Source organism: Pararge aegeria, chromosome 6 (assembly GCF_905163445.1).
Source record: "Pararge aegeria chromosome 6, ilParAegt1.1, whole genome shotgun sequence".
NCBI classification, from domain to species: domain Eukaryota; kingdom Metazoa; phylum Arthropoda; class Insecta; order Lepidoptera; family Nymphalidae; genus Pararge; species Pararge aegeria.
In genome coordinates this window covers 17,926,779-17,952,119 of record NC_053185.1, presented here as the reverse complement: position 1 = coordinate 17,952,119, position 25,341 = coordinate 17,926,779, and the positions used below count along the sequence as shown (strand labels likewise).

Here is a 25,341-nt window from a genome sequence, read left to right as displayed (position 1 = left end):
TATCTCTCAACAAATTCAGTCGGATATTCTTTTATCAGCTCATTATACACGAGCTGCATAGATGTTGGATCAGTTTCATTTAAATGAATGCAAATCTCTACAAAGGCGTCTGCTAGAAATGCAAAGGAGGCTGAACGTAAAATAAATTAACTGTGTTCCTAAAACTGAATTAAACAGATTAGGAGAAATTCCAAATGAATTCTTTATCAGCCAAATGAAGCTTATCGTTTACTTTACGTATGTTTTATGTGGCATTATGGCGATCATAACTTAGGTATAGGTCAGTTTATCAGTGAAAGGTTTCAGTTGGTTTAATACCTTATGTTACAGTAATTTTATAAAGTGGGTAAATAATTAAACATTTGATTATTAGCCAACGGTCATGACATGGAATTGGTGGGTATTTTGATATAAATACGACTGCATTATCGATATACTCCAGTCCTACATGGACTCGAACGATGCAAAGATACCTCCCGGTGTCTTAGTCGTTTAGCATTGTTACGAAACTAACACTTACGACAACATTTCTAGATGTATTTTTATATGCTTATCTGTTCCATACGACAGTGATAATCTATCTATTATTTTAGAACATTACAATAACCAAATAAAGAAACGGTGATATCCTAGTGGGTAAGGCTTCGGCTTTCCTTTCGCGACTTTCAGAGTTATGTGCGTTTTTAAGGAGGACGTCAAAAAAGTTAAAGGGACTAAGAGGGAGTTAAAACTAAAGCCAGAAATCAATGAAGATGTTTCTACAGTCCTGAAATCCCCAAAGGTAGTAAAACGCGGGCAAATCTTTCCACCTTAAACATCTTTAGCCGTAGCATCAGGGGATCAATGTACGTTGCCAGCAATGCAAATCGCTTCCCAATACGACCGCCTCGTCTTCCTATCATGTTACAAGCATAATTCCAATATTAATATTAATGGTATGTGCACTTTGGACGTGATTTTACTCGTACATGACTGGGAAATTTCAGACAGAATGCCGTTCTAGCCTCCGCCGTTCACCGCCGTATCTAGTGCGCTGCGCTTTTATTATGCACATTTTTTGTTACTTTCAATCCACAGGGATGGTAATTATGTCGTCTTATATATGTCGAAGATCCCGAGTTAGGGAGCCTCCGCTGAACAAATGCTTTGTAAAGAGAATAAATAGTAACTATACAGATTGCATATTATGATGTATGATGCTATAGTAATTTTTTTTAAAGACAGGTTGTAATGTTAGTTATAGACATTTAGGTAAGTCAATCTAAATTTAAGGAATCAAATTAGCCAAAGAGTAAAAATATCCCAGATTTATGCTAAGATCACCAAATAATCTCTATTCTGTAATCCTAACTTAGTGTATGATGTTTACTATACCAAGCGAGGAGTGTGACGTGTAATTATTCATTCTTTTTTATCTGCGTTTATTATCTTACGTTAATCTTAATCTTACGTTATCTGTATCTCGTAAACATCATTTTTAATCAGTGCCAGTTAGACGTCAAGCAAAGAACAGAAAATTTTAATGAATAATCCTTAAGTTCATTAAACAATGCAGCAACTATAAACTGTTATAAAATTCACTTTAACTAACCGAATAACAAAAAAGAAAGATATTGGCATTCACGTTGAAAACTAACGATAAAGAAAAACGAAACGGGATTTTTAAATAGTTACAAAAGCAGAAGAAGCGCAAAGTACCAGGTTCCAGAGTAAAAAATCAAATGATGAATTCAGTGTCGTATATCGTCACCGTTCTAGAAGACAACTGTTATGTAGTTTGGCCTATAATATTGGCTCTGTTTATAGTTCTTGTGTTGCTAAATCGTAGAGAACAGAGATTTCTCGTTCATTGTGCACCTTCGACTTCTAAATGTATGAGCCAAGATGGATCGAGTATAAAGACTTTGTACATAAGAAAAAGCCAAAAGAGTGTTTGTAATAGTAATTGACTGTGATGCTTTTATTTTGTATTGTAACAATATTTTTGTGTTCGGGTACTACTGAGTTGAGATTTTGTCACGAATCAAGATTAAAATTAAGCCGAAACTAATTGATGAGTATTTTTACGACGGCCGACTGGCGCAGTGGGCAGCAACCCTACTTTCTGAGTCCGAGGCCGTGGGTTCGATTCCCACAACTGGAAAATGTTTGTGTGATGAACATGAATGTTTTTCAGTACTGGGTGTTTATCTGTACATAATAAGTATTTATGTATAATGTTTATTATTAACAAAATATTCATCAGTCATATTAGTACCCATAACACAATCTACGTTTACTTTGGGGCTAGATGGCGATGTGTGTATTGTCGTATTATATTTATTTATTTTTGGATATAAGTGATAGTTTTGTCGGACAAATCATTTGATTGCGCACTTCATCATATCTTCCCATTAGGGCACGGTACTACAAGGCACGGGTCTTTCCCACAATGTGAAAGGGTTACGGGCAATTGGTGAACTCCACAAACCTTCGAGAACTTTATGGAGAACTCTCAGGTATGCAGGTTTCCTCTCGGTGTTTTCCTTCACCGTTGAAGTAGGTTATATTTTAATTGCTTTAAACGCACATTACTTAGAAAAGTTAGAGGTGCGAGCTGGGATTCGAACTCGACCCCCTGAAGGTGAAGTCGAAGTCCTACCCACTGAGCTATCACCCATATTTATGTGTGACCTACTTAGGTCTACTTAACTAACTTTTTTGATATAATAGATCAACCGACTTCAGTGACTCTCAGAGTAACTGTAGTTGGTCGATTGGTCCCTATCCACTTTAGAGTAGCGGAGATTTTGTGCAATCCTATTGGTTTATATTCCTCCGTTTCTCAGCTGCGCTGCCTCGCTCCGGTCCGGTGGTCTGGCATCCATAGAGTTATAAAAAGCCAACCCTTAAGTTTTTATAACTCGTATTGGATTTTTCCTAATTTTATATTATCTGCATACCCTCTATTCACGCTCTGCTAGAAATACTCTCTCCTTCAGACCATCAGCTTTGATGGTCTTTGAACGCTTAAATATATTTTCGACAAAATAAATGACCTATGAATAACATGCATAGTATAAGTATTTATGTATATTTTTTTCATAAATTTAAAATTCATATAAAAATTTTCGAAACCGACAGGATTTGAACCTGCGACTCTCGGGCAATCGCGACCTAAGTGCTCTCACCAATTAAGCTACGCCTCTCCCACCGTCGATGCCGAAATTAGTATATGCCTTTCAGATCAGTCTTATAGCGACTGTAGCGCCATGTAGTAGGAAACGTTTCAGTTTCGATCTACTTTTTCAAAGGTCCATATTACAATGAGACACGTTTGAAACAAGAGATGACACATTGCTTTTTATATTTTTATAATATTAATTAGTGTAAATTTATAAAATTCATAATTCCTCCAAGTGTAGGTAAAAACACTAATAAAAATGTATGTATATTATTCATAAAAATATTCATCAGGCTTCATAGTACCCATAACATATGCTACGCTTACTTTGGGGCTAGATGACGATGTGTGTATTGTCGTAGTATATTTATTTTATGAAATGTTAGTAACGTATGCGTAAGCGAACGAAACGTCTGAACGAGTGCATGAAACTGCGTCACCCCAGTAGGCATATACCAAAATACAATGGTGCATATAACCATAACATGGGTAATGAGTGCTCCCCATTTGTTGCTTGTCTATCTGCCGCCGTTCAGAGGGGCATTAGCTAAAGTGGCCCATACGTTACGTGCCCTCTGCGTTTGATGCAGTAATGTACCGTGAAGATTCAGGGCTCCACGAGTACCTATAATATGTAGGAGTAATGGCCCGGTTGAGATGATGGTCGTGAATTGCTTTCTTACGTTTAGTTTTAGTTGCAAGCTTAATTTGCTATACTCTGCGAAAAGCAGCAAATAAGAGTAAAGCAAATTAAGCTCAATTTTCTTAATATATCATGGATTTCCGCAAAGTAACCCCTGCCTTATCCAATATTAGTTAAAAGCTTCTCATTTAGAAATTGTAGGTGATTAAACAATGCGTTAAAGCAGTGATAACCTAGTCGGTAAAGCCTCGGCTTCCTTTTCAGGGGAGACCGAGTTCGATTTCCGACCTCTAATTTTCGGAGCTATGCGCGTTTTTAATTCAAGCATTTTAGTATCACATGTTTTAACGGTGACGCAAAAAATCGTGAGGAAACCTATATGTCGGAGCGTTCTCTAAAATCTTCTCAAAGGTGTGTAAAATTGACCAATCTGCACTGGGCCGGCGTGGTGGAATACGGCCTCTCATTAGGGTATATTGCCATAGATCTGTTTGTTGTTGAGTATAAGAATTGAAGAAATTATAAATTACACCATACAGATTCTCCTGCTTTTCGCGGACATATTATGAAAATTAAGCTTAATTTTCATAATATATCATGGATTTCCGCAAAGTAACGCCTGCTTGTATCCAATAGTACGAAGCCGCACCATTTTACCATTTGGGTACGAAACTCTAAAAACGACTCTCCATTATTAGCAGGCGTAACTTTGCGGATATCCATTATATATTATGAAAATTAAGGTTAATTTGCTATACTCCGCGTAAAGCAAGAGAATCTGTATGGTGTATAACTAATCTGAGAATCTGAATGGTAAATAATTGTAACAATTATTCATTGTAAAGTTAGCATATCCTGAGGATGCTCCGGTTTCGAAACGAAACGTGCGTAGTGTGTACCCTACATTGCCGAAGATCTGTTTGGTGTAAAGTATAAGGATTGAAGAAATTATAAATAACACCATACAGATTCTCCTGCTTTTCACGGAGTATAGAAAATTAAGCTCAATTTTCATAATATTACTATCAATAACTTAAGTTCATTTAATTCTTATTAACTCAGAATCGTAGGTACTTGGAACCACATGATCCGCTGTCTAACTTTCCAAACCATAAACCGAAGAGTTAGTTAAGACATTGCCGCATCTAAATTCAAATAACTTTCAAATACCATAGTTGCATTAAGGACCGGCTGGAGCAATCGTGTTCTTTACAACTCCACGATGGACGATTGCCAAAGCGGCCCGCAGAGGAACACTGAACTGTTGCAAAACTTTTAACAAATCCCCCTAGCGCTCGGGCCAAAGCCAAGCATTTCAACTATGCGATCTATGTAAACCGCGAGAGCCCATGTTTTTGTGGATTTTATTACTTTAAACTAAAAGCGGTGATAACCTAGTGGGTAGGACACTGGCTTCACTTTCGGGGAGCTGAGTTCGAATCCCAGCACGCCCCTCTAACTTTCCTAAGTTATGTGCGTTTCAACGGGGATGGAAAACATCGTGAGGAAACCTGCGTGCCTGAGAGTTCTCCATACTGTTCTCAAAGGTGTGTGGAGTACACCGATCCCCACTGGGCCAGCGTGGTGGACTGTGACCTTAACCCCTTCTCGTGATACCCGTGCCCTGTAGTGGGCCGGTAATAGGTTGATATGATGATGAGGATTACAGAGGAGAATTAAAACAGCCCATGCTCTATTGAAATTTTATCGTAAAATACCACATTTTTGATATAAAAATTGCCAGTTTTTGGATGAAGATAACATTCCAATGGCTTATAATGCAACCTTTTAATTTCAATGAGTCCAATGCGCCGACGAACTTCTCCGAAGGGCTGCTAGGAAAGGCTTTAGCATTATGTCTGCATTTGTAAACCTTAAAATAAGGTGTAAAGAAAGGTATCTGTTTCAACTTTTTATGTTTTTTAATAAACTCTAAGACCTAATTAGCAAGTAAATATAATAAATAAAATTTCATGTGTTTATCTTTATATATATATTTCTTGTGTGTGTGTGTATGTCATTGAACTCCTCCTAAACGGCTGGACCGATTTGAATGAATTTTTCGGTAAGCGTTTGGGTGGCACCCTGGATGGTTTAGATTCACAAATCAGCCCGACAGATGGCGCTGGGCTCCGCTAGTATTAAATATATTTTGAGTTATTAAGAAGGCGAAGTGGCTTTAAATGGTTCGTGTAATATAACTCACGTTAGCTGCTTCGCCAGTTCTTTATTCTTGACTGGACCTTGCCTGTCTTTCTATTGTGTGTCTTGATTACCATCTTCGCTTTGGCAGATACTAAATGAAGATTAGTCTAGCAGACTACATTATTAGAGATTTCGAGACCGTCTCGAGGGTACCTTGTAATTTGAATATATTATTTCCTAAGTCTGGACCACCGGAGTCTGAGTTAACTAAGGACTACTGTATGTTACAATAAATGGTATCTTTAAGTAAGAACATTTTGAGCACGAAGCTGGATATCTGGCCTAATAATTACTTTGATTGCTCTAAATATACTTCCTCGTTGGTTTAGTTATTAGTTTCAACTATATAACAAGGCCATGGTTCGATTTCCGGCAGGAGCAATTTAGGAATTGATAATTTAAAAATCTTCTCTTGTCTGGTCTGGTGGCAGGCTCTGGCCGTGGTCGGGAATCAAACCGGGACCTCTTACTTAAATTCACAGCATTCACCGTTGCGCTAGGTCGTCAACAATGTCTTTTTAACCTACAAAAACACTGACTGCCTCCTCGGTATTTGAAAAACCCCTTTATAAACTCGGACGAAGAACGAAGAAAGAAGCATGGAGTACCTAAAGCAGTGATAGCCTTGTGGGTAAATCTTCGGGTTTCCTGTCGGGGAGACCGAGTTCGAGCCCTGGCATGCACCACTGACTTTTCGGAGCTATATGCTTTTTAAATTTAAGGTATTTAAATATCTCTAGTTTTAACGGTGAAGGAAAACATCGTGAGGAAACCAGCATGCCTGAGAGTTTTCCATAATGTTCTAAACGGCGTGTTAAGTCTACCAATCCGCACTTGGCCAGTGTGATAGACTACGGCCTAAACACTTCTCATTCTGGGAAGACATTCTTGGAGACCCGTGCCCTGTAGTCGGCCGGTAACGGGAGTTGGAATTTTGAAAATTTGTAAAATACTTTTTTTTTTTTTATCGAAAACCTAATATCAAAATTTCATGTATGTAAATTAAATATAAATATACTACGACAATACACACATCGCCATCTAGCCCCAAAGTAAGCGTAGCTTGTGTTATGGGTACTAAGATGACTGATGAATATCTTTATGAATAATATACATAAATAATTAGAATATACATATAAACACCCAGACACTGGCAAACATTTTCCAGTTGTGGGAATCGAACTCGCGGCCTTCGGCTCAGAAAGCAAGGTCGCTGCAAACTGCGCCAATCGGTCGTCGTTTTTCAATTGAAAAATAAATTGATAAATGAAGGATTTTATACAAACTTTCATCCCCAATTTAACCCTATTGGGGTTGGAATTTTCAAAAATCCTTTCTTAGCGGAGGCCTACGTTGTAATAACTGTGTGCAAAATTTCAGCCCGATCCGTCAAGTGGTTAGACCTGTGCGTTGATAGATCAGTCAGTAAGTTAGTCAGTCAGTCAATCAGTCACCTTTGCCTTTTATATACAAGATGATGATAGCAAACTGATAGTTGGCATTACTATATGAAAGCCTTTTTTTGTGTAAAACTAGCCCATAGAATTATGCAATACATATTTTTATAGGAATTGCTTTTCGGACACAACGGGAGCACGATGTGGACAAAGTGACGGGCGAAAGCCAGTCAATATAAACTAGGCGACAGTTCCAGCCGCGTTTTTATACACGCCAGCAATCAATCATGCAGATAACTGTCGTTTAATAGATGGCCTCAGCTGATGTTTGTTCGCATTGTTCATTCAAAATTCAGATTAAAATATCGATTTGGACGCGTGGTTAATTGCTTAGGGAGGCTGGTGTTATGACAAATTGGATTTAAACTTCGGTTACTGTGGAAATATTGGGTATTTCGTCCAGTGGTTAGAATGGTAAACTACTGATCACAGGTGCTGAGTTACGGGGCGGTCTTTTAATTTTTAGATATTGTGTATTGAACCCCCAACGCAAAAATGATGGGGTGATATGAAATTGCGTATCCGTAAGTGTGTGTGTGGGTCTGTCTGTCGCATCGTAGTTCTCGGAAAAAATAATTCACGTTAAACAAAAAAACTAAATCAAAATCGGTTCATCCGTTCGGGAAATTTGGTGCAACAGTCAGATACACACACACGCACACACACCCACGAAGCACCGACACATACACACACACGCAAAACACAGACACACACAGGCGCGCGCTCACACACACACACACACGCGCACATACACACAGACACACACACACAGCCACGTCAAACTTATAACACGTCTGGGGTTAATAAACAAGATCTCTTGAATTAAACAGGAAAGAATAACTTTTATATTTATTTTTATAGTAATCATTCACGGACTAAGCAGATGACCCACCTGATGGCTAGTGGAAAAGCATCGACTAAAACAGAGCCACACTTTCTGCGAAGTGTTGCCCTGTTTATAGTCGAGCACGTTCTGCAAAATGTCGCCCTGTGTCCATCAATTTGAGACGTAGGTGCTCAGCCTGCCCATCCATGTGCCTATAATAACACCGGAAACCACGCCCTTCACACTGGAACACAGCATTCCAAGAGGTTAATGGCAGAAATAAGCATGGCGATAGTACTTTCCCGTACGAGCGTTGTCACTAAAAGCTTACTATATAAAACCGGTCATGATACAATGAATACGTTTGGTGAAAATGTATAGTGAAATATAAAATATCAGGTAGGAATAGTTTAAGCTTTACGCTTCCGTCGCAGTTAAAGGATTTTCATCAGATTTCTGTAATAATAACGGACATTGCCCCGGTATTTCCATTAAATAGTGAAGCAAAATCTAAAGCAATTTCGGTTTTGCGTTTCAACGTCCATATTCATGGTCCAAAGCTGGTTTTGATAGCCTGTGATATACGGGGCACCTGCCCAGCGCCATCTGGTGACGTAGTAATTAATACGACTATGTCCATTGGCTGCCGGCCAACACCGACCAAAGGCTAACGTGCGTTTTTTAGTTTGCCCGGTAAAGGAATGTGTAATAAAGGACACGCGCGGGGTTATCAGTCTTGATTTATTTCAGTAGTTTTATATTGATTTTTCGATGTCCTAGTCTATTCGCCGCATTTATAGTAACCCCATAGAATTGACATTTACTTTGCATTCAGTAGTAGGAGTGCGATTAGATAGTTCCAAGGCAAGAAATGGAATGCAATTAGTTATAGGTAAGTCCTTTGATTCTTTCAAAATTATACAACGTGTAACCGAATTACGGAATAAATTTGAAGGATGCACAAATATATTTCATAAGGAATCGCCTCGTAAAACTACTGAATCAAAAGAAGCATGTTTATTTTTCAAAACATTCTAAGTGGTTACTTATGGCAACCCTATTGAAGATAAAAGACCGACTGGCGCATAATACCTACGCTACGTGACTAGTACCTAATAAAGTGACAGGTGTCACATTATTTTAATCCTGCATGTCATGTTAGGGCTGTATCTTATTTCTTTATAAATGAATTTGAATTTGAATTATACTATGTCAGTATAATTCAAATTCAAATTCATTTATTTGCTTAAAACATGACATAATATGCCTTTTGAATCCTGCTTCATTCTTCATGTGTTTGTTCTTTTTTTGTCTTGTTTCTTTGCTTGAGTGGTGTACAAATAAAGAGTATAAATAAATAAAAATAAAATAATATTATACGTGTTTGGTAGCAGTCTACGACATGCAATCTTAAAATATCTAGGTACCTCTAAAGCCTGTGATTTCGGTTTTCGTTTACACGTTCTATAAATAGTTCCAAATATAAAATTACTTATTTCATATCCTTTTGTTCGTAGAGTGAGTGCGAGATACTTTAAAAAAAATCGTTTATCTCACAATACAATAGAACTCATAATTAACTCACACATCATATACCTAGTTTAGTTGGTATAAATTGTTTACGATATACTTTATTCAATAGTGGTAGAGATTTGTATGAGCTCGTCTTGGGAAGAACTACTGCCATGTTTAATTTGTTTTTGTCATTATAAACCAGCGTGTACCCAAATTTTCCGAAGTTATGTGCGTTGTAAACCAGCATGTACCCAAATTTTTCGAAGATATGTGCGTTGTAAACTAGCATGTACCCAAATTTTTCGAAGTTATGTGCGTTGTAAACGAGTGTGTACCCAAATTTTTCGAAGTTATGTGCGTTGTAACCCAGCATGTACCCAAATTTTTCGAAGTTATGTGCATTGTAAACCAGACATGTTTACGTGTATATGACTTAGAAGTGAGTTGATGTCGATAACTAAGTTCGTCAACTTAAAACTAAAGCTACGAGGGTTCCAAACGCGCCCTGGTCCACGAATCCCCCATGAATAACCTAAACCCGTTTCATTCTGATCCGTTTCAATGATGCCCGCGCTCTGTAGTGGGCTGTTACCCAGCCGAAGTCTCGGGAAACAGCCAGTTATTCCTAAAATCACTCAAGTTACAGGGTTCAAAAGGTACGTATTTAAATTTATAGTAAGGTATACTAGACACCGGGATTGCGAAGTCGTCAGTGACATTCAAAAGTCACCAGCACCAATTTGAGTAATGGAAAAACGAATTTCGCAAATGGATCTCTTTGATATGTGCCTTGTGGATAATCTGTTTGTGTGCAACAGTGTTGTAACAACGCTCCCAGTAATTGGATCTCTGATGCTCTTTTTAATCTCCGTGCATCTCTTTATGGGACGCTAATTTGCTTTCGAAATTTGGGGAGAGGTTTTATTTTGTTGATGGGTCTAAAATTTTAGATAACTTTCTTCATGTTTGGAATTTATTGCGTTACTTTGCGCCAAAGCAAATTCAAATTCAAAATTTAAACAGGCAGGCACTTATTACAGGCACTTATGAAGCGTGACATTTAACATGTTACACTAATGTTAGTGATGGAGTTATCACCATTCGGTAACTTAAAACTAAGCATGGAAAACCAGCTCAATAAAGCATAAGTTATATTGCACATTTTAATCTTTGGGCATAGCTTTACTGACTCTTTCCATTTGATGGGAGACATAGCGGTTTGGTCGACTTGTTTTTTTGTTATCAATTCCATAATCAATAATCTTAAGCCAGCCCCATCTGCGCTTAGTATCGTAGGTACGTCATGGTTATTACCGATAGGGGTTTAAATCCCACATATCCTTATTTCTCTGTGAAATGGGGAAAAAAATGATTGGAAGCGGTAAGATACTCGTCACGTCTTGCAATTCGTAGCTACATTATCGTCATCATCTATTCTGGTTACAGGTCTTGTCTCTCGTAGGAGACACGGTTTTAGAGCTTTTACTCACCACGCTGCTTCAATGCGGGTAGGTGGGCTACAGCAACTATTATTACAAATAAGTGATAATAATCTGGTAGTATCGTGCACTTCATACATGGGCAAAAGCATTGCCTACCCCCATTTTTCATTCAACTCGTATTGTATTAGGATTTTTCAATAGCAATATACAATAGCAATATGCACGCCACTGTATCCTGCATGGGGTTCACGACGCTTATTTCCTACTTACTAGTACTCACGATTCTTTAACAGAAACACAACCAGGACTTCGGAATCTGTAGTTGAACGAACTTACCACTAGACAAACGACACAGTCGTCAACCTTACTAAGGGCTAACTTGTAGTGGAATATATATATATATATATATCCCTACTATTATATCCCTATCCCTATCCCTATACCTACTAACTATAAATGCCAATGTAAGTTTGTTTGTTACGCTTTCACGCAAAAACTTCTTAACCGATCATCATGAAACTTTGTACACATATTCTTGGAAGTGTTAAAAGTAATATAGGATACTTTTTATCCCGACATTAAGCTCGGTTCCTTTGGGAGAGGGGATGAAAGTGTTTGACGATTTTACACCATAACTCCGACAAATTATAATCGATTGAAATAATTATTTTTGTACTATAGAGGTTATAATATGTGTTTAATTTTGCTACTGAATACTTTAAAAACAAAATCAAACGCAGACGAAGTCGCGGGCAACAGCTAGTATATATATATAAAGGCAAAAGTTTGTTTATTTGTCATTTGCGCCCTAAATAAGCAAGAAATTGACTTACTTATTGACATAGAGTTGCTTGAAAGAATGAAAAGTAACATAGGCTACTTTTTATACCAATACAAACTGGGATTTGTAAAAGAACCCGTAGGTAATAAACGCTGACGAAGATCGCGGGCAAAGGCTAGTAATATCATATTAAAAAGGCAATTTGTTTGGCCTTAATTCTGAAGCTGTGTTATCATTGGTATAGATGTTTAGTATGAATAAAGCGTTGTTATACGAACAGTTCACAATAGTCCACTCATTGCTTGAGTGCTTCAACGAGACATCATGTAAATTCAAATACGCATAGACTACTATTAAATAGAGCTATATTGCACTCTCGCTGTGGGTACTTCGGTTTAAAATCGAAATCTGTCAACTGTCATCATCCAAGTTCAATAGTGTTTATATTCTCTTTGGTTCAAGGTACAGTAGACTACCTATTTAAAAATTAAATTCTTTAGTTTTGTTGCAGCTATTGATATTAAATGTGATAATTTAAAAAAGAAATGATCCTTTTTCGTTACTGATTGCTTATGATAGCCACCATTTTTTAATCGTATCTGTTAAATAAATTCTGTGTTTGTTTCTTCAATACTCTGACTTGTTGTGTATGTATGTTTAGTTCTTTATACATATTATTTAAACTTATCTATGGATTTTGGCTTAAAAAAAATTACTAAAAACGAAACTAAATAATATAGTAGCCCTTTAATCTCAGGTAAAAATGGTTATTTTGACTTGTATAACAAATGTATGTTTGTTTGTTAATATCATCGTTAGTTTATTTATCTATTTCTCGATGCCAGGTATGCACTTTAATAAAAGATTTCACTGGTTAACTGGTTGTATCATATAATATTAAAATGAAGTCTAAAATTAATGATGCTCGCCTAGTAGTAGTAGAAGTAGTTTCCTTACTAAAATCTATGTATAGTAACTTACATTTCTATTGAAATAGTTACTAGGCTTATTTATTAAGTAAGCAGGTATTACTCTAATCAATAAAAACTAATGAAGGCACCAGCAACCAAATCTTATGATTCAAGAAGATTTGTTTATTTAAAGTGCTTAAAATACAATGATTTAACTTTTAACTTTATTTAGGCCAAAAATAAGTTAAAAGCAGAGTTTTAGATTACTTAATCTAAAACTCTGCTTTTAACTTATTTTAGATTACTTAATCTAAAACTCTGCTTTTAACTTATTTTTGGCCTAAATAAAGTTAAAAGTTAAATACAGAAAATATATTATTTCTTATTTATTCTTAAGATACACTATTGACGTACACTGGTTGGCGTGACGGATGCTAAATGGTATTCTTAACCGTCTGTAAGAAATACACCCGAGCATTATCTTAATATATATAAATCTCCTGTCACGATGTTTGTCCGCGATGGACTCCTAAACTACTTAACCGATTTTAAATAAAATTGGCTCACCGTGAGCAGTCTGGTCCAACTTAAGAGATAGGATATCTTAGATCTTTAATTATAGTCGCAATTTTTTTTTATTGCAAATTATTTGTCACATCAAACGCAGACGAAGTCGCGGGTAACAGCTAGTATAATAATAGAAACTTTTCAGTTCTTAAATGTTAAATCACTTGACGTTGAGGGCTTATATTCGATTCTCTGGACGAAATTAATCTGTCCATTATAAATGACGAAAGACATCCAGTCCATATTTTGATACGGCGCGAGCGGAGTGTTTAAACAATGAATACAATTTATTCTCCACACCGTTATTGTTCTATTGATTACGTTTTTGTATCAAGTGAGATTGATTGTATCAGTTATAAGTTCAATAGCTTGACAGTACGTGTATAGTTCAGTGTTTATTTAGCCAGTTTTAAATTAAAACTTACCAAAATTAGAGTTTTTTTTACTGACTATCACACATAATATCTTAATTAACAATTAAAATGTTTCTAGATGCCAGAATCTCCATGGTTTTGTTATGTAATTATTAAAGTGCGTTAAGTTTTTCGAACACAAAAAAAATTACGTTAAAACAAATATACACTTAGTGCGAATTGAAAAGCTGTAGAGTAGCTAATGTTTAAAGATTTGTTGTTACTTAATAAGTTTGTTTTAGCAGTGACTATATGATATTCATGTGAGACATGTTTAATAGACATTCGTACCCGTGTAAGGATGACAGAAATTCATATTATGTAAAGGTAAGTTTTAGGTAAATTGTAAGCGCTTTAGATTATAAAATGACACCACGAATGTAGGAATTGTGCATTTTAAGGCTTCATGTCTTGCCACTGTTTATACCTGAAGATCCTCAATTGACAGAGTATTTTTTTTTAATATTAGTGATTATAATTATTAGCAGTAGGTATTAGCCCTTCAAAGTAAGTAAATTTCTTTTCAATCGATTCAGTTGTTGTTCCTTGATGCATACCAACTAACTTGTCCACATTTGTTTTTTTGTTACATTTAAGGTTATAGTTTTCCCCGTACTTGCTTTTATGTTTACCTTTTATATTTTAACGTTACATTTATATCGACACTACATACACTACGTTTTAAATGTTTTAATGCGTTGGTTTATTAAGTGTTTGCAACTAAAACGAAGGAAGTAAAAAAAAAAAAAAAAGATTTAAATTTATGCAGCACAATATTGTTTATGATACAAGATTTAAAATACATTTTACTATATTATGTAACGTATGATTACCCAAAAGCTAAAGTTTGAACAAAACGTAATGAAACCACCAAGAACATTTTTCTTGACTCCCGTTTACATGTTTACGTGCCGTTGACCTTGTTTTCATAATTACCAAATTGCCGTCTACTAAACAAGCCGACAACATTCTTCACAACAAGCTACATCAACTCTCTTTCAAAAAGAGTTTTAAATACATCGACCTACGGTTCAATTTTGTTTGGGCAATATTTCATCCTTACATAGCCCACAGGGTATGAACTCCATTATAGTAATACTAGCTTACTCGCATACTCTTATACCCGCAGCTTTATAGCCCAGTGGGTTGGACTTCGACTTTATTTTCGGGGGGTTGAGTTCGAATCCAAGCACGCACCTCTAACTTTTCAGAGCTATGTGTGTTTTTAGAAATTGAAATATCACTTGCTTCAACGGTGAAGTAAAACCTCGTGACGAAACTTGCATGAATGAGAGTTATCCATAATGTTCTCAAAGGTGTGTCGTGTGTGGGGTCCATCAATACGCACTAGGCCAGCTTGTTGGACTACGGTCTTAACCCCTTCTCGTTGTGGGAGGACACCCATGTCCTGTAGTGGGTCGGTAATGGGTTGATATAATGAAGATTACTTTCCTATAATTGGCATCGACATCAGTGGCGTGCATAGAGGGTATGACAAGGTATGCAAATGATATAAAACGTAGAAAATCACCAGTAAGAGTTATAAAAACTTAAGCGTACTCTTACAATGGCTATCCTTAAGTTTTTTATAACTCGTACTGGAGATTTTCTTCATTTCAAATCATCTGCATACCCTGTGCTTACTCTCTGTTCACGCCACTGATCGACATTGTCGGCGAGTATATCATTCAACTACGGTTTGCTGTTATGGCAGATTTTCAGGGCGATTTTAGACAGGTGTGCTTTAGAAAAATGATTTTCTTGCTCAATTCCCTTAGAAATCAATTTTCCAATTTACATATCAATGGTCGGTTGTTGTAAACTTTCAATGTATCATATGTATTGAAACAACAATTCAACTAGTTTTTGTTAACAACCTCTAGTGAATACCCTCGGACTAAAATCTCAAAATATAACGAAATTCTTGGTAGAGGTACTTAGTTCTTATTGCCCAACAAATAGAGGGCATAATACGCTGTGAGCTGAGATCAGTGGTTTCAACAGCATCATTTGTCTTAGCACAGGTGGATCTTCAACAAATGTATCTCAGTCTCACGGTAGCAAACGATGGAACGAAATGAGATAGACGTGACATTTGTTTTGGAGCCAGCGAAAATTGCTTCCAAAAATAGTTAAATAGATACTTAGATAGGTAGATAAAGTCTATATATAATGAAAGAAAACAAGGTTAACACAATATAATGTAAGCATGTATATGCGCAAAGACGGCTTGATTGCTTGGAACAAATATGTTACAGAAAACGGAGTAAAGCAAACAGATAATAAAATCTACTAAAGAAAAAGATCCGTTCAATAATGACGCTAGGAAGCACTTTATCTTACAAGAACATAATATTTTAAAATTAGTACTACACACTGTACAAATTTAATGACTGAAATCAGTCTTGTCAGAAATGGTATTGCCTTCTAAACATATGTAGATTCACGTGACGCTGTATCTCGAATGGTACTTAAAAACTTCTCGAATGGTTGACTGAAACGATATTACTTTACGTCCCACCGCGCAATTTGCAACACACAAAGTATTTAACTAATTAGGCTGCAATGGTAATATGACATCTAGGCATATAGAAAAAAAAATACAAATTTAGATTTCATCAGATAGCGAATGAGATTGACTGTAAATCGGGCGGGGCGACTTAGTGCGGCCATTTCTGGATTTATCACAATGCTTAACTGCTAATGTCATTAACGTGTGTTTGTATATTCTTTGGCTACTTAAATTCATTAAGTAGCCAAAGAATATACATTTTACATTTTCATTTATAAAAAAAATAAAATGAAAAATGTATATTCATTTTCATTTCATTTCTAGCATCCCGATTTAGACATAGCCGGTCAAAATTTTTGGAAAAAATAAGACCGCTGGGTGGCCATTTTCATATGTAAAAATTTTTACATACAGACGGCTGTAATTTTTTTTTTAATTTACCTATGTAGGTACTATTAATCTGTACTACTAAGCAGATCAACAATAGATTTAGTCGTGTGAAGGTATCATTATTTCCCTTTAGACCTTATTTCGCTATTAACAACAATCGAGTGAGCCCTGTAGAGCCATCGGAAGGGTTGGAAAAACACATCAATCAGACCCTGACACGCCCAATGGCCAAATGGAAAATAAGGGACAGAAGGACTGCTTACAAAGAAATAAATGGAAAACTTTTTCAACATTGAAATTTGCTAAGTGAAATTGTTGGATTTTATTACTCGATTGTCCCTAAAAAGAGAGTAATGTTTTCAGGATTTATCTATATATGCCATAGCTTCTTAATACCCCGATGATGTGATACCTCGGCTATGTTTTATTCCACTACAAGTAAGCCCTTGACTTCAATCTCACCTGGTGGTAAGTGATGATGCAAATCTAAGATGGTAGCGGCCTAACCTTTTAGGGAGTATGGTAGTTACACCCCTAATAGGTTTCCACACGACATTGCGTCGGAACACTTAATCGCTTAGCGGCACGTCTTTGTCGGTAGGTTGGTAACTAGACACGGCCAAAGCCTCCCACCGGACCAGACGAGAGAAAATTCAGATATCATTAATACCCAAATTGCCCCTGCCGGAAATCGAACCGGGACCTCTTACTTAAATTTACAGCGCTCACCGCTATGCCAGGGAGGTCGTCAAAAATCTTCCTATAAATAACCTAAAATCTATTTATAGGTAATTTATAGGATCCTATATTATGTTTCGGAGTTGTAATCTCGCGTTAATTATCGTTTCGATCTCCGGTGATGAAGTGCTCTCCACGTTAGATTAGCCTTTGTCGGCTAATGATGGATGAAAGAGGGTGACTTCGAATTTGCAAACGTTTAAGTCACAGGCGATAGCGATTATAAGGAGCGTATGGTCGAGGTTATTATCACAATCTTTGCACACCCGATTTTCTAAACATAAACTACAAGTTGAAGCTCAACACAAGAGCGTAACTTTTAGTAAAGGCTTACAAAATATGATTGCAATCATGGAAAAGCAAGATCATTTTATTCTTTATAAGAATATATGCTCTGATTCTGCGCAGCTACATAAATCAGTTATCGACTTAAAATCTGGTTCTGGGCTTTCTGAATTGCATTTCACGTATTACGTATCTGCAAATTTTCCTGATTATCGTGGACCATAGCAAATTAGACTTAATGTTCAATAACTCAACAAGTTGGTAAACTTAATAAAATTAATAGCTCGAGTGTGTTAAAAAAAAAAAAAATTTAAGCTGTGCTGTGTGGTGATTGCAAATCAGAATACAAATGTCACCAGCCTGTTTTTTTTTTATCAAAAGATGCACAAGTGAGTGTGTTTACGGAGCAGTGGGAAATGGGTTTTAAGTTAGAGGTCCCGGCGATCTAGCGTTCCGGTACAATGTCGCGTAGAAACCGATTAGGTGTACGGATTTAATATAACTGCCATATCTCTAACAGTTTAGTTCGTTAACACCTTAGACTGCATCATAACTCACCAGTAGATTGCAGTCAAGGGCTAACTTGGAACGGAAACAAACAAAATATTTGAATTTCGAATTATGAATTGTGTTTCCGCGGAATAAAAAAAAATATTTGAATTTCGAATTATGAATTGTGCTTCCGCTTATCGCTTATCCCATACACTTTTTCGGTAAGGTTTCACGGGGCCTCAGTTAAATTCGTCCGGGTTAATCTTGCTCGTTGTTAGAGTGTGGTCACGGTACCGTTGGGCATTGTCAAGCATTCATGGGACGGTGACGTGGGACGAGTGCTTTTAATTCGTACACGGCGTGTAATTAGCGAGTGTTTGAGATGTTTGATGTCTGGCTGTGAATACTTTATGACGGCTTCTCTGGCGCAGAGGTAAGTGCTGTGGTTTTCAGTTAGAGGTACCAAGTTCGAATCCCGGGGGGGAAAGGAATTTAAAATTTCTGAATTTTCTCTGCTCTGGTCTGGTGGGAGGCTTCCGCCGTAGCTAGTTACCACCCTAGAGACAAAGACGTGCCGCTAAGCGATCTAGAATTCCGTAACGATGTCGCGTAGAAACCTAAAAAAACTGTACTCATTTATCCTATAAAGCTTATGTTTATTAAAGACTTTGATTTTTTTAAGACATAAATCACTCAGCCATCTTCTACAAAACAAAAATAGTTCTAATAATAGCAACATTACCCCACAGTAAGATACCAAACGACTATAGAATTAAAAACATACGGAAACCTCGTTCAGCTATTATTGCGTGAAGTGCATTGTGTCCATAATCAGCGAAAACGCACTGCTCACTTTGTATTGGAATTCGGGTTACTTTCAACAGATGGCGCTCTTTAAATGGGACTTAGTACATCGGGCCTTTTGTAATGATGTAAATAATAAGTATTAAAGTTTCATTGAAGTGGGTAGGACTTCGAATTCACTTACGGGTCGGGCGAGTTCGAAGCCAAACCTCTAACTTTGCCTCAACTGTGAAGGAAAACATCGTGAGGAAACCATCAAACCTGAGAGTTCTCCATAATGTTCTCAACGGTGTGTGAAGTCCACCAATCACCACCAAAGTGGTGGTACGGCCTTATGATCTTTCTCATTGTGGGAGGAGACCCGTGCCCTTTAGTGGGGTAATGGCTTGATATGATGATGAAGATGATTAAAGTTTAATTGCTGAGAGGTTAGATGGTACAATCACTACGTTAGAATTTGGGGACTATATGATAAAGCCCTGTGGGAAGGATGTGTCGGAATCCCAGGAAATAATTGATACATTGGAACCGTAGCCAATTTGTCAAGCGGGTACAATAGGCAGCCTTCGTCACGGAAAGAAGACAAATGGACAGACTGACAGCAAAACAAAGATATAGGCATATTATTTGTTCCGGGGACATGGTGCTGGTGACAGTGGGCGTTTGTAAGGATTTATCATTGGTATGAACTAAAAGAACTTTGTTAATGTGCTTATAAATTATTTCATTTCATTTTAAAGCCGGCAACGCATCGGTGGCTCCTCTGGTGCTGCGGATGTTTATGGGCGGCGGTGATTACTTATCATCAGGTGACCTACTTGCTCGTTTGCCCGCTATTAATAAAAAAAAAAACAATAACAAATTTTTATAAATAAAAATGCATATAAAAAATTTCGGAACCGACAGGATTTGAACCTGCGACTCTATGGCAATCGCGGCCTGAGCGCTAATCCAATTTTTTTATATGCATTTTAAATTTATAAAAAAAAATAATTCCTCCAAGTTTAGGTAAAGACACTAATAAAAATTATAAAAAAAGCAATGTGTCATCTCTTGTTTCAAACGTGTCTCATTGTAATATGGACCTTTGAAAAAGTATATCGAAATTGCAACGTTTCCTACTAGATGATGACGTTACAGTCGCTATAAGACTGATGTGCAAGGCATATACTGATTTCGGCATCGACGTTAGGAGAGCTGTAGCTTAATTGGAGAAACCGCTCAGGCCGCGATTGCCAGAGAGTCGCAGGTTCAAATCCTGTGGGTTCCGAAATTTTTTGATATAAAAATTGATATTTCCCCCAAGTGTAGGTAAAAACACTAATAAAAATTATAAAAATATGCCTTCTGTGATGATTAAACTGTTAGTAAATAAAGTAAAAAAAGGTCACCAATATTTGCACCCTCATATTTATTGAGTGAAATTTAATGAGTGAACGTTTACTTTTTTAAGAATAATACGAGAAGTAAACATTTGATTTTGCTGCGTGTTTTAGTAAGATTCTAAAATATATTTAAATAAATATCAATAGTTTTTATTAGAAGACTGGCATTTTTGTACGTTCGGATGCAGTCTTCTGAAATATGACAAAGGGAAGTGAGAATATCTCGTATATCAATTTCCAATAAGTATGGCCATTAATTTGGTGATATTTCCAAAAGATTTCACCCCCTCTGCACCACGGAGCTATTATTTATAACGCATGCGTCCTGCGGCGCCAGAGGTCGCGGCTGATATGGCAAAGACTAAAATATTACATAATACTTGTTGGAGTCGAAATTGCCGTTATTGTCTATCTTCAAAAAGCAAGCGAGTGGACTTTAAAGGTTAGATGAATTTAGAATTTAAACTTCAACGCGTTAGACTTAGGTGGCGCAAGGAATGTCAAACCGTGCGCTAATTCAAGCACATCCGCGACCTATCTTTAAGCGACCAGCACTGTTCACCGGCACAGTATATATTCTCGTGGGATCCGAAAGGCAGAGCAGCACCACTCGATGTCTCCACATTCCAGGGTGTGGTTTTACGCAGACCGATACAACGTAATATGTCTGATCACGTAGCGAGTACCAACTCAAAGTGCGTCCGCGCTGCATAAAGTCTAAGATCCGTAATATGAAATTTATTATAAAGTTATTTTTAAAGGATAAGAAATAGATAACATACTCATTAACATATCGCGGATAGGTTGCCTAGTTAAATTGCCTGCGGAGTGAATATATATTCGTTCCTTCGACGAATATATATTCGTCTGAAGGACTCTCTTTGAGTGATGGAATTTGAAGTAGATTCTATATATTTCTTTCTTTTAAATTGTGTGTTCAAATCTACGTATATATATTATATTTGTTATATATTTATATTTTATAATGTATGTTTTATATTTATATATTACGTATATTAAATTAGTATTTAAATTATACGTATACGTATTTGTATTTTTACATTTTGGTGTTTATGTAAATCTATCAACACTCTTGGCACTATCCCGTTCTGTTGCTGTAAGGCTTTCTACAAAGGTTGCCTGTAAGAGATTTCTTGCAGCAATAAGGCCGCCTTTGCATGTCTACATTGTGTACTGTATACTCCTTATTGTTTCTTTGCCTGTATGTTATACGTGCAACAGAGTGTTTCTTCTTCTTCTTGAGACTTCTTCGACCTCCGTCCTTTGATTACTAAATAAATAGGTACACCTTATTTGTTGTTAGGTGATTAAACTTGAATTTTATCTTCTAAAGTTCGTTGAAAATTATTATTTTCAATGAACTAAGTTAGCATTTCAGTTAAAAAGAATGACACTTTTCACTTCACAAACTACGGTTATAAAAATTACAATAGGAATGCCTGGATTCCTTAAATTGCTTAAATAATATTATTATTAATCTTGTTTCCGAATTGTATTCCTAATATGTCATATATAAATGTTATTTTAAATAAATACTGTTTGTTTAATCGATAGTTGTAAGCCTAAATTCATTCCCAAAACAAAAAACATGTACATCTCCTACTTCCTTAATCTATGCCTAATATTTATCACTCTCTTTGTCTTCATCCAAACATTATACAAAACAGTCTAGCCGACATCTCTATACCAATTACATAAGGTACAAAATCCCCTGTTTTTGCATTTTAAAGATATTGAAGGGAAATCTAGCTATTGTTCGAGACAGTCGGTTCGGAATCGTCGCCCTTCGGTAATGAGCCGTTAGGAAGTAGGGCCAGCAATTATTTATATGCCATCGTTTGTATGTTAATGGGATTTCATATAAATATTAAAATTTATGGGAAATATAACGCGGATAATGATTTGGATTAAAAATGTTTTTAAAGTGTCTTTACAATCTACGATAAATCCTTCCTTTGGTTTTCTTTCTACGTGATGAATTTTCCACGTAGCGTTTCGTGACGTAGCTGTGACGAGTATTTTCACCATTTTTTCATTGGAATCAACAAAAAATTACAACGCTAAAACATACATTTTTTACAAACAATCTATCGAACAATTGGTTTATTAAACTACATATATTTCTGGTAGTCATGGAATTAAGGAAATACAGAACCCTCATTCAGCCATTATTGTATGCAGTGTATCGTTCCGTGTTTAAAAACTGTGAAAACGCCCCACGAACGTCTCACTTTACACCCGCGGAATGAGGCTAGCTCACAAAATTTAGCTCAAAAACCATTCTAAAGTGGAGTGGTTTTTGATGCTTCAATATAAGCCTTGTACACGGTTTCTGTATATTCTTAATTCGATATAGGTAGTCCATACATTAATATAAATCATTATCATCTTCATCATGTCAACCAATTGATGTCCACTGCTGCACAGGTCCTTTGTAGGGAGTGCCAAATACCACGGTCTTGTGCCGCTTGGGTCCAGCGGCTCCCAAGATAATAAAATATAATATAAAATTCTTGCCCTTTTCGGCCAATTGGTGCAGTGGGCAACAACCCTGCTTTCTGAGTCCAAGGCCGTGGGTTCGATTCCCACAACTGGAAAATGTTTGTGTGATGAACATTTTTTTTTTCAGTGTCTGGTTGTTTATAAGTATATTACAAATATTTATGCATATTATTCATTAAAATATCAGTGATCTTAGTACCCATAACACAAGCTACGCTTACTTTGGGGCTAGATGGCGATGTGTGTATTGTTCTAGTTTATTTATTTGTTTTATTATTTAATTGCTAAAATCATATAACTTAGATACCAAATCTAAGGCAAGGTAATTGCCATCTTCTAAGGGATTCTCTCTTTTGGTGTCCTAGTAGTTGAAACTTCAGACAGATCTTCGAAATGAAAGCCTTGTAGTTTTTCAAGTAAATTGTTATCTACTAGGAAACATATACCTACAAAACAAATTTGCTCCTCCGTAGGTATAAAATTAAGCGGTAAAATATCTGAAGTAGTTAAACTATTAGAGATAAAAAATTACCTAATATCCGACACAGACGGGGAAGTATTTCCGGCGCCTGACGCTGGATAAATGACGTAACATCCGGCTTGCACTGATCAAACAATTTCCGCGGTACCTATATTAACTTGAACAAGTTGAATGATGATTGTTTTTATGCTAGTGAAAATAAATTAACTTTTAAATAGTTAGAAGTTGTAAGTTAATTTCGCGATTTATGAATGACAGTACTTTTTAGGGTTCGTATAATGTATCTCATAGATACTCGAGAGTTTAAATTTTTACATTAAGTGTATTTTTATTGCAGCTAAAACAACAAATACTAGTAACGTGTTGTTCTATAACGTAGGTACGTTTCTCGCGTATGGAAAATATTTGTGTAATGAACATGAATGTTTTTCAGTGGGTGTTCATCTGTACATTATAATTATTTATGTATATAATTCATGAAAATATTCATCAGTCATCTTAGTACCCATAACACAAGCTACGCTTACTTTGGGGCTAGATAGCGACGTGTGTTTTGTCGTAGTATATTTATTATTATTTTTTGTTTTTTTTTTTGCAACTTAGTGTTGGAGCCCTTCGTCTGAAAGTCAACGGACACTTTGAAGGGTTTTTTTAAAGGACGCAAGTTCTTTTGCCAGTTAAAGGGCTTTTTGAGAAAGAGAGGTGAAAATACATTTGTGCACTCACATCCCAATCGCAGCAACGGGTAGAACATGAATCCATTTTGACAGCAAAAACTTAATAAAAATTCTTTCTTTGTTCTAGGAACTTCTAGAAAAGCGCATCAAGCAGTTAGAGGATCAATTAGAAGAAGAGAAGAGGCGTACGCAGCGTGAGCGTATGGCCGTCACCAAACTACAAAACAAACTTATCAAGGTGAGAGTAGTATAATAATCAACTTAATGCACTACTGGTACTTACTAAATTATATAACTAACACAGAGTTAAGAACGTACAGAAACCGTGCACACGTCTAATATTGAAGCATCAAAAACCACTCCACATTAGTAGAGTTTTTTCACAGGTGGTTAGTGACTTCATTCCATTTAGCAATTGACAGTAATTATTTTACATCTGATGTTCTAAACAATGGGAAAATGGTAAAAAGTTTGTGAGCTATCAAAATTCCGCGGGTATAAGTGAGCCGTGCGCGGGGCGTTTTCACTCTCTTTGGTCACAATGCACTGCATGCAATAATGGCTGAATGAGGCTTCTGTATATTCTTAATTCTATGATATTTGTAATCTTTTTATTTGCCTTGTTAATATGTCCAAATTAAAAAACCAATCCTGTCGTTGCAAAAATCTTTAGGATACCAAATTCCCCGCGAATAATACCGCAAACTAATTTTCTTATGAACAATTCATTAATCCTAAAGATTTAAAGGGGATTGAGTATCTGCATTAAAACTGTTTGCTTTATAGGATATTCTACGGGAGATATTTTCAAAGTATGAGTGCTTGATTGATTCTTTGTTTACCGAAATCAGGGGGTACTTAGGGGTAGGGAACAGTAAGGGAGGACGGGGTTATAATCCTTGTCCCATTGTTTAATATCTCCTTTCAAATTGAAACAATTATGCGGCGCCGTGTTTACCGACTTTGTATAGGTTTACCTATAGAACACACCAATATTTTCAGAGATACTTATATATTTATACTAGCGGAACCCAGCGCCGTCTGTCGGGGTGATTTGTGAATCTTAACCATCCAGGGTGCCACCTAAACGCAGACCAAAAAATTCATTCAAATCGGGTCAGCCGTTTAGGA

The 25,341-nt window shown here is 36.4% G+C and overlaps 1 protein-coding gene across 1 annotated transcript in view; it reads left to right on the top strand.

Annotated features, from left to right (window-relative positions):
* Nucleotides 1-25,341, top strand: part of LOC120624256 — a 524,392-nt gene that overhangs the window by 132,134 nt on the left and 366,917 nt on the right. The window contains exon 3 of the mRNA XM_039890704.1: nt 24,338-24,448. Coding sequence (XP_039746638.1) covers nt 24,338-24,448 — 111 coding nt within the window. The remainder of the gene's footprint in view (nt 1-24,337; nt 24,449-25,341) is intronic.